General features: G+C 39.2%; 1 protein-coding gene across 2 annotated transcripts in view; it reads left to right on the forward strand.

The window, feature by feature from the left end:
* Positions 1–15,129, forward strand: part of wipf2a (WAS/WASL interacting protein family, member 2a) — a 41,179-nt gene that overhangs the window by 23,330 nt on the left and 2,720 nt on the right. The window contains exons 2-7 of one of the 2 annotated variants that reach the window (XM_028454659.1): positions 2,623–2,761; positions 4,254–4,386; positions 5,551–5,676; positions 8,697–9,350; positions 12,567–12,818; positions 14,204–14,305. In XM_028454659.1, the coding sequence (XP_028310460.1) occupies positions 2,705–2,761; positions 4,254–4,386; positions 5,551–5,676; positions 8,697–9,350; positions 12,567–12,818; positions 14,204–14,305 (1,324 nt within the window). In that variant the 5' untranslated portion in view covers positions 2,623–2,704. The remainder of the gene's footprint in view (positions 1–2,622; positions 2,762–4,253; positions 4,387–5,550; positions 5,677–8,696; positions 9,351–12,566; positions 12,819–14,203; positions 14,306–15,129) is intronic. The other variant, XM_028454666.1, reaches the window with a different exon arrangement.

A 15,129-nucleotide genomic window follows, 5' to 3' on the forward strand; every position in this document is an offset into this window, starting at 1 on the left:
ATCCACTTTACCTTTTCCAAAGAGGGTGGAAGCTTTGTTGTGACTTGTTCGATTGTTCTCTGGTTAGCAACGGAACTTTTAGCCACAGCAGCAGCCGACTTTGACTCCTCCTCCGGGTGAAAGCGTGCTATAGGGCTTCTCATGTTCGTTGTGTTCCCAAAGTACTTAATTTTAGTGTAACAGAGCTTACATACAGCATTGCTCTTGTCCAGTTCATTTACACCATGGACATTAAAGAAACATCAGATTTTAAGCTGCACGGGGCTGGTCTTAACTCCCGCACGTCCATGCTTCATTGTTGTGGTGCTCTCTTTAAAGTGTCCCTCTAGAAACGCACTACGCGACACAGTTCCGCTGCCTTTTTGTTCAGACTTATAAACGGCCTCTAAATATTAGATTTTCGATTACAGGAAATTAAAGAATCGATTCAGAATCGTCCACCTCCGAATCTCGATGCATCTAAGAATCGATTTTTTTCTCCCACCTCTAGTCTTGTCCCACCCACAACACCGCCTGATTGGTTACACTCAGAGCCACGCCTCATGTAACAGCCAATCATGAGTAAAAGCTGTGCATGAAGTGCTAACATAAACGAGGAGAGGAGAAGATGAAAAGTTTTGCGAGTGGGGAAGCTCCAGAGATTAGATATGTTTTGAAGGTATTTATTAAGGCAACCGCCTCTAAATTGTAATAAACCTGTGTCTGTTATGCGCGTTGCAATCAGAGTAGACACAAAAATGCTGTGAAGTCTACTGCAGCCATTTTCACTGCCCAGGGCCTGGACCAGGTTGCAGCACACACAGAGGATAGGACTGTTTATGATTTATATAAGCTGGTATCCCACATGAATTCTACATACAGTTATCAGGTACCGCTCCTGTTTTCATGCAGTCTGTGCCGTGGTAGGGCTGCACGATTATTGCCATGGATTAATACTGTAATCCCGATTATTAATCACAATTATTCATCATGTTAAAGAAAATATCTGTATTTTTATTGAATTACTTTTAACAAACAATATGCGAACAGTTTAGAGTGAAAAATAAAAGCTTTAAATAAGAATAATGATAAATACTAAAAGAAAATAATAATTGACACAATATTAAATTTACTATGGACTAACTGAATAAATACTGTTACAAAGTTCAACTTCTTGAAAACAATTACAGCGTATAAAGAAAAGACAAGAACATTGGGCTTAAGGTTTTTTTGCAAGAAACACCAGCCAACATTTCCAGGCTTGAGTGTCCGCTGGACACGGGCAGGAATTTTGTGAAGCAACATTAGCTTTAGCCTTCATGTATTTATCATTTTTAAGTTTGCAGTGTTTTTTCAGCTCGTTGGACAGATAACTTGTTACCCTATGACGCGTACACAACTCTGCTGCACTCCTTACATATAACAACTTCTTGTTTAGTGTCACTTGCCCTGAATCTGAAACAAGTCCAGACCACGGATGTTGATCTTTTTGAAGCACTAATGGTGCTCCTCATTTCCAATTACTGCTGCTTTCTTCTCTCTACGAGACTCGCTCTCATCAGACCAGTTTAGACTTGAAGCTGCCAAGGCGCTAAAGTGTCACTCACTTATTATTAAGTTAGCTTAATGAAGCCTCAATCATGTGTTCGCCCCCTGGTGGTTGGCTGACTACTGTGGTTGTGAAAATGCCTGATTTGAGATGCAGCAGAGCCTACAATTTAAATGTGAACAGACAATCAGGGCATTTTTGGCAGCCAAAATCGTAATCACGATTAAAACATTTTTTCATTGTGCTGCCCTAGTCTGTGGTTGTTCTCGCTCTTAAAAAACCTGCACAATTTTTTTTTGCGGTGTTATGGTTCAAGTAGTATCCAAATAAATTGGTGACTAACTAGTACCTGTGTTGCTGGCTCGGGGCAAACAATAGTTGGAAAATGTACTATTAAAGACTGTTAGAAAAATAGCAGCTTTTGTGAAGGCAGTGAAAATACATGTATTCCATGTTTTAATACATAGCGCTACCAACGGCAGCTGTCAACACACTGAAGTTAATCGCAAGAAACAAGGGGCAGCAGTAAATACTACCACCAATTCTGGTTCCTTTAATCATATATTATGTTCAAGTTTCTCCACATTTTATTTGGAATTATGTATGTATTCATAATGGTTCCCCAGTCATCATGTTACTTTATACATTGCTGTTATTGGCCAGCGAGCTATCCTGTAGCAATCATTCACTACTGCATATGGACAGACAACACTTTTTACCATGTTGCAAATCTGAAAAGCTGTTTATTAAACATATACTGAAAGGCACGTAAACCAAGTTAAGTGTTGGAGTTTGTATTATACGCATTTCTGACGCCAATATTTTCCTCTTTTACTGCAAATATCGGCTCCAAATATGGGTTATTGCTTATTGGCCCCTTTAACTTTAAAAAATTGGTATAAGCCCTGAAAAAAATCTATTTATATGTATCTAGTTTGAACCTAATTCAACCATAGATTTTATTGCAAACAAGCTGTTTAGTAATTTTCAGATATAAAATGCTACTGCTTTCCACGATAAAGCAGACACCAGTCCTAGTGCAGTTGGATTGACCCATGGGAAGGCTAAATGCAACTATTTGTTCTGTCTTTCAGGAGTCGGTGTGCATCAGCCCAGTGGGGGCATTGAAGTTCCCAGCATTTCCCCTACACTGAGAAGTGCCAACCAAGAGACAGGATGCCCATTCCTCCTCCACCTCCCCCTGGCCCCCCACCTCCACCAACCTTCCGTGAGGTCAGTGATTGAATCAAATGCACTGAACACTGTGCAACCAATATTGTATCAACTGAAAAACAGTGTAAGGAAAACACATTTTCCATTAAAAGTAACAAGTTCACTAATGGAGATGATCAATAGCAGATATTTGAACAATGTTGTGCAAAATAATAGTTGTATATTTTTAAATTAGTTTTCTTAATGTTTTTGTGTCCTTAATAGTTTCTATCCAGCCCTGTTTTGAGGTGATGAGCATTGACTGTTCCCCAGCATTTTAAGTAGGTGCGTTCTATTAGAAATCGACAGTCTGACTTAAATAGCTCACAACATTAAAGCGGCCCTGAACACTTGCAACACAAAAGCCACAACAGAAGTAAAAATTCACAGAGTAAAGCAATGAAGGTTAAAAAAAGTACACATTGAAAAGTTTAACCGGAAGCTATAAACCCTCAACACTCCCGCATTCTACCAAAAATGGTCATTTCTATTATTGCTATTATATTGTAAAGCGCTTTGGGAACACCTCAGTGGTAATAAAAGCGCTACCAAACCCATTTACCATTTAAAGTCCACTAAATAGGTAAAAAATTATGAAACAGAAACAAAACGGAAAATTGTAAAGCAGGGGTCATCATCCTTTCTGAAACTGTGAGCTACTTCATAGGTACTGTGTAATCCGAAGGGCTACCAGTTAGAAAAGCACTTTGCTACATTTGCGTGGTTTTCTTTTAAGTAGAGGGCAAGATAATAAGGAAGGCTAGCAGTAACTGAAAAAGGTTGTTTCATGTTGAAATTTCAACATTTCCTGTTTATTTTTCCTAATTTATGCATTTGTTTCATTTTCAATAAATTTGATAGAAAATCCACCTTGTGTTTTTAAAAATGCATCTTATATCATAAAAATAACATACCACTGACCATACACCAGATCTGCAACACCTAAAAACACTCATCACAATGTTTCAGTGAAAATAAACATTTCATGAGTTAAAACTAAAACTTCATCAGCAGTAGTTAACTCTACTAAGTACATACTACAACTCTCATATGTATTTATCGTTGTCAGTTTGAATTTTGGAAAGTAAATCGTGTTTTAGATGGAGCTCATTGGTGACTAGAGCGCCTGGGGGCACCTCACATGGTCCACGTGGGCTACCTGCTGCCCGTGGGCACAGTGCTGGTGACCCCTGGTAGTATTTCCTGAAGTTGGGAAATTTTGAAGCAAAATAAATTGGAGGCCCTAATGTAAGTACACACTAGATTTAGAAGTTTTTCTTCAAGATGTTTCACCTCTCATCCAAATGGCTAACTACGGTAGTTGGGAGTCTGGTATTTAGATCGTGGAGTTGATTAGTGCAGTTTGAGGAGCTACAGGGGGTCAAAATCCCTCAACTTGGTTGGATGACACTGAGTCATGTAACTTTTCTTAAGCCTTGCTTTTTGTGTTGTGAGCAGGATTAAACAAGATTAATCAAAGGTGTGACTGCATAGCTGCCATCTTTCTCCACAGGCCAACACAACTCCTCCCAAGCTGAGCACGTCTGAGACCAAAGGCAGAGGAGCACTACTCTCAGACATCCACAAAGGTGCCAGATTGAAGAAGGTTGGCGTGATCAATGACCGCAGCGCACCTGTTATTGAGAGTAAGTCACATACGTTACTTTACCTGTTTAAAATACCTAAATGCTCTTTAAATAAACCCTTTTCAAAGCCATAATGCTAATTGAAAGCATTTGCTCTTGCACTCCTCAAATGGATAGACCTAAGCCTAAATCAGGCTACGCAGTAGTAACCATAGCCCTCTGCAATGGCACAGACCTCTACACAGATCCCCGAAAGTAGTTGACTTTTACACTTTGTTTGCTTTTTGCATTGGTTTATATTGAAGCATAAAGTGCATGTGTTGAAACTGTTGTTTTTGATACACACACGGTTAGGTATAGGTAAGCATTAGCACCAAAAGAAATTGCATTTTAAGATGTTTTAGACATAAAACGTTGTTTTCTTTGACCAGAAGATAAACAAGGGCTTTTTATGCTCCTCTGTAACTACACACACACACACAACCCTCTAGTGGCATGGTAGTAAATTGCAGAGCGACACATTTTCTCGACAAAGGACTCTTGTTGGTCAACCACTGCGTCATGTTGACGTGTAGCTATGGCGTAGCTCGTGACGCAGTAGCTTGATCCAGGCTTTACGCATACAAACAAAATGTGAATCGGGGTAGTCGCTATCGGCCATTGTTGCTTCCTCCAAAAAGGTAATATTTATATTGGCATTTAATTATATATTTGTTTATCTATTAGCAGGATTACATCAAAAGTACTTAACGGTGTTTTATAAAAAAAAACAGACCTTCGACCATGGAAGGTTTTATTTATTTTGGAGGGAATCAGGAACGATATATTGATTCTAAATCTGTAAAAATTCCAAAAATAATCTCTCTCTCAATGGCAAAATTTAAAAAATGCGTCTCTCAGTTCGTAATTGACTGTTATAAAATTTGACACAGTTATGGTCCCACTGAGTTTCATCCTGATCAGATCTGGATTGAGCATTTCTTCTATGAATTTTGGAAAAATATGGAGATGCCCTTACATTTCAACCTCCTGTATCGTTAATAATGGGGATAGGCATTTTTTTACAAGCCTTTCAATTGTGAATGATTATGGTATCATGATCAGGATCACTGGTCCAGATAACTGGCAATAACAGGCAAGGAGGATATTTGGTGCTTGCTCTAGGTTTGTGCTCTTCTTAATCATGTATTTTTTGAATTGAGTGTCTTGTTTTTTTTCTTAAAGAATCTGGAGGTGGTGGTGGTGGTGGCGGCGGCAGCGGCAGCGGAGGAGGAAATTTTGGAGGTGGAGGACCAATGGGTATGGGAGGCCTTTTCCAGGGTGGGGTTCCAAAACTTCGCCCAGTTGGAGGTAAAAATTAATTGTCTATTAAATCATGCCATCGCTACTGGTTTGTTTTCTTTCTTTTTTGTAGAGCTTATAATATTTACTGACTGCAGGATTGAATGAGAAATGAGGAAACAACTTCTCTTTATCTTGGGTTTTTACATTATAGATTTGATCAAATAAAAATCCAGCAACAAATCCAGTGTATGATTCAGCACAGCAGGATGAAACTAATGTATTTATGGCTTCAGTGTAGAACAAGTCTCTTAAATAATGAATGGCTGAAATGCTCTTTCATGGTATTCACTATTAAATATTAACTAGCTGCAACCTGTGCAATTTCATACCAGAATGTCTGTAAGAAGGACTAGAACATTTTTTCAAAAGCAAGATTATACAAATTTTTTCTGGAGCTTTTGAAAGGTTTTTCATTCAGCCAATGCAGCACTAAAATGTTTAACTTCAAGGAACAACAGATCTTTTAGCAGTAAACTGCTCCTCGAGCTGATCTGGAGACTAAGACAAAACGCTGTCTGTATAGGCAGAGCTGGCACAGCAGGACTACTTGCATACTAATGAGCTACACATCACACTTTAAGATCACACAGTGAACTATTTAATGCAGCAATGGCTGTCTGTAATTGATAATGTTTCATCTTTTAAGGGTATCTTTTAATAGGCCAATAAGCATTGCATAGGAATGTTCAACACTTCCTCTTTTAAACAGGGGGCTCGGTGGGGGGGCCGGTTATCAAAGTGTTTTGCTATTATGTCAAGATAAAAAGTTGCTTCCTTAATGTATGTTCAGGCAGTGGGTCAGTTCTATATGGATTTAGAGGCATGATGTCTGTAGGGGAGGTCTGGGCTGTCACGTTCTGGCGGTATTTAAAAATTTTGTCAAATTTTGATAGACATTTTTGATTTGTGTGTGCGCGCGTGTGTGTGTGAATAGATTCATATACCAGTCAAAAGTTTTAGAACACCCTAATTTTTCAATTTATTTCAATTGAAGTCGTGCAAGTCCAATGAATAGCTTGAAATGATACAAAGGTAAATACTGAACAGCCAGTTAAAAAAAAAAAAAGAAAAGAGGTATGGTTACCCAAAACTGAAAAATAATGTACATTTCAGAATTATACAAATAGGTCTTTTTCAGGTAGCACAAAGTGGGTTAACAATTGAAAGTTGTTCTGCAACAATGAAGGTTTAATCAGCCTTGAAAGCTGGTGCTACTAATTCCTACAGGTCTTTCAACTTTTCTTGGTTACTTCCAACTCCCTCTGTCTGCATAAAAGCAGTGTTGGAACACACTGTGGTACCAGACCCTCATGAGCATCAGGTGAACAGTATTGTTCATGGATTTCTTTTTAAACTCAAATTGCTAATTTGTTCTATGCTTTCATTTCAGAGTGCAATGACACAATAAACTGAGTAATTTTCAGTAAAAAACTGGAAAGGAAAAACCTAACCCTAACCCGGTAGTGTATATATTTGTTAGTGTCTTGAATTGAATCAAAAATTTTAAAAAATGAATTGCAAATCTGATAAATTGATAACTATTAATCACATCTTGCGAATTTGCAATAGTAACATTTATTAAGGTGAAATGTGTAATATTTTAATATTTTCACAAAGAGAATTCACTGATATCTGCATGGTTCACACTACATATTTCAAAGGTTTGGCTCTGTCTGTTATTTGCAAAATATAACAAGTAAGTCCTTTATAAAAAAATAAAAATATGACACAAGAGAACTGCAGAATACATTGAACATTGAAATTTGTTGCTAGCTGTTGACGCACAGTAATCTGTTCCCATTACTTAGAAAAGAAGCAGCTGCCTTTTTCTAAACTACAATTAAGAATGAATAATGAACAATTACAATATTGTACCTATGGTATATTCCTGTTATTATGGAAGGGTTCCACACAAGCTCCACATTGCGATGCTCTGTACATTCACTAACAGTCAATGCAAACAGCTGCAGACACCAGTCAGAGCCATGACTTAAACACATACACAGGAGCAGTGGTTACATTTTAATGCAACACATGAGCGTTTTTGTCTTTTGTAGGTAAATAAAAAATGTTGCCACAAAGTTAATGTGATAAAACCTACAGGACTACTATGTAGATTTTACATTGCGCAAGGTATGCCCGTAAAGGCCGTTTTGTGACATAAGTCACTGTCTATTGGCTGATGAGGGTGCCCTTCAAACAACTCAGCCAATCAGAACGTGCAGGTGGGCGGGCTGCTATTCCGGTTTGGATGAACAAAGATCCCTGTGTATTCTAATGAGTTTCCATCTACACACGAACTCATCTCCCCACTGCCCCATGTCTGCATATCAGTCCATTTACAGCTTTTTATCTTCAGTTATTGCTGTAACAATGCTGCTGCTTTGATGCACGGCTCTGTGTCAGCTCTCCTTTACCGTGCACACCACCCACAAGCCGTGATCGCTCCTGGACAAACCTAAAGTGGTGATATGGCAGCTTTGTCCCGTTTATATTTCCTATTACAAACTGGCTGATATATCATACCTTTTAAACCTTCTTATATATTTGATTTACCTCTTTGCTGCCTTAAATGCATACAGCCCTCCCTCGGTCCAGAAATTTCAATTTATTACTGGTATTTGCTTTTTATCCAAGCAAAAGCCTTATTTTTGGCATAGAGAATAAAAAACAAATATATAACAGACTTATGCAGTCCTTAGTTCCCACACATTTTGTTAAGCCTACAGTGGCAGTGCCAGTTTAGTCATCCCGTTGCAGGGGTAATGGTCGGTACTACACTGTTCTGCCTCCTGAGTCCCGACAGCCGCTTTCACTGGACAAATGTGTCCAGACTTGCTAAAAAATCCACACATGGAGCATTCTGCCATATTACCCACATCCTCAACTTCAAATGTATAAACAGCTGCCTATAAAACGGAAAATATGTTTGTTTTTTGTTTTTTCTGTATGTTGCATTGCACCACCCTCTGTTGTTTGACTTAATAGTAACTTAATAAACACCACCATGTCTCGTCTCCATGTAGATGGTTCAGCCGGTGGTTCTGTAGGCAGGTCAGCCCTGAGGCCTCCAGGTTCTCGGTCTGCAGCTCCTCGCCCTCCTGCAGGACGCTCCCCTTCACCCTCACCTGCCCGCAAACCTTCCCCACCAGAAAACCAGCGCTCCCAACGTCCCTCTCTACCAGACATCTCACGCCCGCCCAGTAGCAGCAGCTCATCCTCTGGTAGTGGGATGAAGCACAGCTCCTCTGCACCACCTCCACCTCCACCTTTTAACAGAGGAAGTCGTGGGTTTGCCCCCCCTGCCCCCAGTCAGAAAGCACCTTCCTCTTCCTACTCTTACAGCAGAGAGAAGCCCCTCCCTCCAACTCCTGGCAGAGGCTCCGCTCCATCTTCCACTAGACCACCAACCGGAGGTTCCTCTGCTCCTCCTCCTCCACCTCCATACAGATCACAACCCCCGGGTGGGATGTCCAATGGGCCGCCTCAAGTAGATGGAGCTCCAGAGCTTCCACAGAGGCACAACTCTCTGCATAAAAAGCACCAATCAGGAAGCTCCAACCAAGGACGTAACCAGGCTCCACCACCACCACCTCCTATATCAACTCCATCACCTCCAACCTCCCAGCAGGGCAACAGACCCCCTCCACCTGCACGAGAACCACCTGGGCGCAGAGCAGGTACAGGAAACAAATGTACATAACTTAATGTTTTTAAAGCTCAAAGAAGCAATAATAATGCTTTGGATTTAGGAGTGCAGTGTCCGTAGGAAATATGTATTGCTAGCTACATATATATAGTGAAAAGCCTATTTTTATTTTGTTATTTTTTAGTATTATTACTCACCTTAGTTAAAAACATTGCTCATTGAGGACACCTGCTGGTCAATATTTATGGGGTGTTTTTGTAAGGATATTAGACCCACTTTAGTCATTTTTAAAAGCCTGTTGTGCAGTCACTCCTATAGATTCTACGCAGCTTTCAACTTATCCTAAGTTACCATGACTACCTGTTTTGCAAAGCTGCATTTAAGACAATTTTTATCACTATCGGTATCATTGCAGTCCAAAGAAATCCAACTTTGTACACCTTTGAACCAAGCAGTAGCCATGTTGAAAGTCTCAGGTCAATCTCAGCCTGATTCGCAGAGATATTTGAGGAACAGACAGACTTTATAGATAGATGGATGGATAGATAGATATAGTACCTATTTTTGGTCACGCAAAGGGCTTTATTTGGCAATTATTCTTTCACTCCACACTACCACAATACCCCCATTCTATCTAGTCTTCATTGGCTTCCGGTCAAATTTTGCATAGAGTTTAAAATTTTAATCCTGATTTTCTGTGCGTTGCATGGCCAGGCCCCTCAGTATGTCACTTACTCGTTGTGCCCCTACATTTCAGGGCACACCCTTTGTTCTTAAGGCCAGGGTCTCCTAAAGAGCCCTAAAATTCATTTTAAAACCCAGGGAAACCTGGCATTCTAGGCTGTGGCCCCCAGACTCTGGAATGACCTTCACCAGTCTCTCTGGGAGCTTGATTGTGTAGACTCTTTTAAGCAACATTAAAGACTTCACTTTTCAGAAAAGCTTTTGGTTAAATTGATTTTTTTAACTTTTATTATCCTTTTTATGATACTGCTCCTGTTGTTTTAATTTCTCCTCACTTTGTGATTTTTATCTACGAAAAGCGCTTCATAAATAAAAATTTACTTTCTTAGTGGTGGTAAGCTACAATTGTATCCACAGCTGCCCTGGGGCAGACTGACGGAAGTAAGGCTGCCATTGGTCCCTCCGACCACCACCAACACTCACTCACACACTACATTCATACTAGGCAATATGAGTGAAGTGCCTTGCCTAAGGACACATTGACAGATTCCACTAGAGCAGGGATTCTCAAACTTTTTAGGCTCAAGTACCCCCTTTTTCTTATTTCTGAAACCAAGTACCCCCCTTTGTCCGACTACAGCATTTTGCTCAGAATTCTATGAAAAGACACCTATAGAGCATAATGATGGAATGAATGAGTGATAACACACATTTTAAAGAATCAATTTGTAAATAAGTGGAATGAAACAATATATAGTGCCTCCTAAATAGATTAATTCCTATAGTTTTTATCATTCACTTCTTGTGTTTTCAGTTCATGTTTTATAACTTTTTACTAAAGCATACAAATTATAAACCCATATTTTAATCGCTTTATTTGTTAATTTTTCTCTCTCAAGTACCCCCTGTAGTGTTATTGCGTAGCCCTAAGGGTACACATACCCCCATTTGAGAAACACTACTGTAAGGCTTAATCTACAACTTTAAAGCATTGAGTAGAATTTAAAGTGGATTTATTTTTATTTATTTTTTTAATACCATGCACTTAAATGTGATTAGTTCAATAGTAAGTAGTTGCTAACTCTTGTCTCCTATTGTCAGAAATTTGATAAAAAATGGCCTCTACAGCATAAAATAATCTTGTTTCAATAAATTACAAGACAATATAGTATTTTATTGAGCAATAGTACTGTTCGTTTGTTGTGAAATAACCCTGGAACTAAACATAACCCTGGATCAGTCTGTCACTGAGAATGTTCATGTACATACTATTTAATTCAATTTAAATGTTCTCCTGCACTACTCATCAATGCACTACTGCACTATTATCTTTTTATTATTATTATTTTTATTTTTATACTATTATTATTATTATTATTAGTATTATTATTAGTATCTTGTTATTTTATTTAGTTTTGCACATTGTAGTCTAACTACTGTTTATATTTTTTTTTTTTTTTTTTTTCTAGTTGATTGTTATTATTTAATGTTTACACTATTAGAGAGAGCACAGTTCACCAAGTCAAATTCCTTGTGTGTATAAGATACATTCTTGGTCAATAAAGTTGATTCTGATTCTGAATTCATCCAAAAAATAGCCCAAAAAAGAACTAGGAACATTTACCTATTATTTTTAAATTAATTGTTCCAAGTACCCCCTGCAATATGTTCCTGTACCCCTGTTTGGGAACCACTGCACTAGAGCAACTGTCACCCCACTGTGGTACCTGGAAGTCTCAATGGTCTCCCATCCAACTACAAATCAGGCCCTGCCTGCTTAGCTTCTGATATCTGATGAGTTTGGGCAACGTTTTCATGTGAAAGCTTGTAGAAAATACTGAAATTAAGGTAAATAAGTCCCTGTAGTATCAGAGTGCAGTATATTCAAAATCCCTGGAAAGACTAACTATTGTCAGTATTTATGGACAGTCCGAGTAACTTTCTGTTCAGCTGGAGGAATGTTCACTGCAAAGGTGAAGCGTGTTAGGACTAGTTTTCTCTGAGTCAGCCTGAAGGCAGCACAGTTAGCTAAAGCGTTTCCGCTACACAAACACGTCCGTTTCACGTTCCACCAACATTAAGACCTTTTAGTGGAAGACTCCACCCTCACTTTCTCTGGCGTACAAACCCGAAGTCTGCAGAGATACTTCTAAAGCTTCATTAGCACTGTGGGTGTTTGCTCCCTAAATATCTTGGAAAGTTACATTTTATATAGTGCACTGCATGAAGCAAATCACAGGCAAATAGCACATAGATGAAGTTACATAATAGGTGTAAAATGTTGCCCACAAAGCTGGAAGGATGTTGTTTAACAAATTCTGAGATGTAACATGATGAAAATTTGTTGTCTGCGAGTTATTTCGCAATCATAGTATCCTTTAAATCCTATGGAGACTAAAAATTTGTAGACAGAATTTTTCACTATTTTTCTTTGATATTGCTTTTTTTCTCCTATTTGTTGTTTGTCAGTAACCTTATTCAACTGATCCACTCACATTAGTACAGCAAAATGAACCCCACCAGTGTCATTATCTCATCTGATGGTGTGTGTGCGTGCGTACAGCTCCACAGGTGCCCCCTCCAAGCTCTCGTAATGGTGGTCGGGAAGCTCCGCCTCCCCCGCCCCCATATCGTGGCCACAGCAATGCAGTCTCTGAGCCAGTCAGCCGAGGGGGGAAACCACCCCCACCTGCCCTCTCATCTTCCTCTATGCCATTGTCTTCCTCATCCTCCCGGACCCCAGCAGCACCACCTCCACCACCACCACCCATCAGAAACGGTCACAGCTCGAGCTCCTCCTCAAAGTTTATCACAGGTGCGTTGGGCCAAAGTTCCTTCTCCTTTAACAGTAAAACATCCTTGCTTCAAATAAATTTAACTTTACTGGGTTTACTGGACATAGAAACTTAATATTGATGCTCGATGGGTTTACATAAAACATAATTTTCCCCTATAGTTGTAGTTATAGGGACTGCTATTGGATTATGAATTCCTTGTTCCTCACAGTGACAAACCATGAATTGCTGATTTGAAAAACATTGTATTTGGTTGTCGACTCCTGAGGGAGGGGTATTCCAGAAAGCGGTTTATGTTCATACTCTGAGTATGTTTGTGCTCAAATAAGGGAAACTCTGAATATCCCATTGCTGAAAGCAAGGCAAGTTTTACTAGAGTGTGTCACCATGGTAACATTCTCCATGAACTGAACCTGCTCACTGGCAGGTTTTGTCTAAGAAACCCTGGGTTTCTACCTGGCTCAGCCCACCTGAACACTGGTTTTCAAGGAACACGTTAATTTACCTTGACCTCTTCTCTGACCACACATTTGTAACATCACCCACCGCAGACGTCTCACATCATTACTAATGTTGTGCTGCTTCACGTTTTTTTGCAAACGGTAGTTTTCTTTATAACATTGTGGATGCAGAGCATTTAGGGAAAGGCTCCGTATGCAGAGCAATCAGAAAGTTTGATCTACATTAAAACGCCTACTGACGTTTGTCGTAAAATTCCCTGGATACAATCATGTGGCGAATGTAAAGGTATGTATGTAAATTAAAAGGAATACACATTTAAGGTTCAACGTTAAAAAAATTTCAAGTAATATAGATGTTACAATTGGATATATACCTGTTAGGATGTAGTGCGTGTGGCAGTGGCTTAATAAGCCTTTCAAATTCTAAGTATCTTTTGCATGAACTCATGTTTAACTCTGTAAATTAAGCATTTAAACCGTAAGTACAAGTGGAGCTGTCTATGATAAATGCTGTAAACGTATGACCGGAGAAGAAGTGATCAGCCTTCTCAGTGCTGCCCACAGCTCTGCAGATGCATTCTATTCATATTTCCCAAACGCCTGCATATTTCACCTATCGGGATGAATGAATCACTCTCTTCCGGCTGGTTGCCATGATGGTTTATGTTATCTTTGGTCCATTTATGATGGCTTTTTATTGCGCTCGTGCACGTAAGTAACCCAAGGTTTACATACTCAGAGTTGATTGACCCACTTCATACCAGCTGTAATGAAATCGGATACCCAGAGTTTCCCATGGCGGGGTATGTTGACCCAGAGTTTATGGATAGACTTTCTGGAATACCCCTCTAGACTAGTTGATGACGTTTTTTGTTTTTGTTTGGATCAATAAATTGTCTACACATGCCAATTTTAAGAAACGTTTTGTTGTTGTTCCCCTTCAGATGATTTTGAATCCAAGTTTAATTTTCATCCCATTGAGGACTTTCCACCTCCAGAAGAGTACAGGCCATTCAGCAAGGTCTACCCCAGCAAGAACGGCAAGGGTATGAGAGCAACTCCTTCACCTCATCCTATTTCCTGACACTGTCACATGATCTCAGGACAAAAGTTAGTCAATGATCTCCATTGTTGAGATTGCAATTAGGCTGATGGGTCCAAATCCAGCTGCTCAATTAAACTTAATTGAACTTGAGTTTAACAGTCGGCTCTGACAGTACAACGATGGAGAGCTCTTTTGATGAACTCAAATTTCATCTTTTATCTAGACTTCATAACAGGTCAAATTAGTGTAATGTCCAAATGACGTGTTGTTTTTTTAGAAATAAGTCGCCACAAATTCATACGTTGGACATTTTGAAAGATGTTTTCATTATTAACTCATTCAGTGCCAGCCATTCTCAGATTTTCTACCCCCCTCAGTGCCAGCCATTTTTGAGCATTTTGACTGATTTTGAAGACCCACAGAATGTTTCTGGCTCGTTTCGTTCTTTTGTAATCAGCCGTTGAATAGAGCAAGTTTTACACATATCTTCAGTTTCAGAGCAAAAAGCTGAGAAAAAAGCCTTTTTCTAAAAAAAAACCCTGTCAGTGACTTTAAAGCAATTTTTTTTGCTTTAGTGACAACTCTAACATCTCGACATTGTTTCCTTATATAAAACATTAAAAAAAAACACTGAGACTGGGCTTTTGATGGCAAAATTATTATTATTTATCTATCTGGGTCAGAGTTGAATTGATTTCTTACTGTATTTTGGCGTTCCTCCAACTTTCTCTCCCGTCAGTCTGCACACACGCAACTTCCTCTTCCTCCCGGACATACAGAGTGTCACTGCTTATCTCGGTTTTTTATGGTTTTATTTCACAATCA

Source organism: Gouania willdenowi, chromosome 1, assembly GCF_900634775.1.
Source record: "Gouania willdenowi chromosome 1, fGouWil2.1, whole genome shotgun sequence".
Classification (NCBI taxonomy): Eukaryota; Metazoa; Chordata; class Actinopteri; order Blenniiformes; family Gobiesocidae; genus Gouania; species Gouania willdenowi.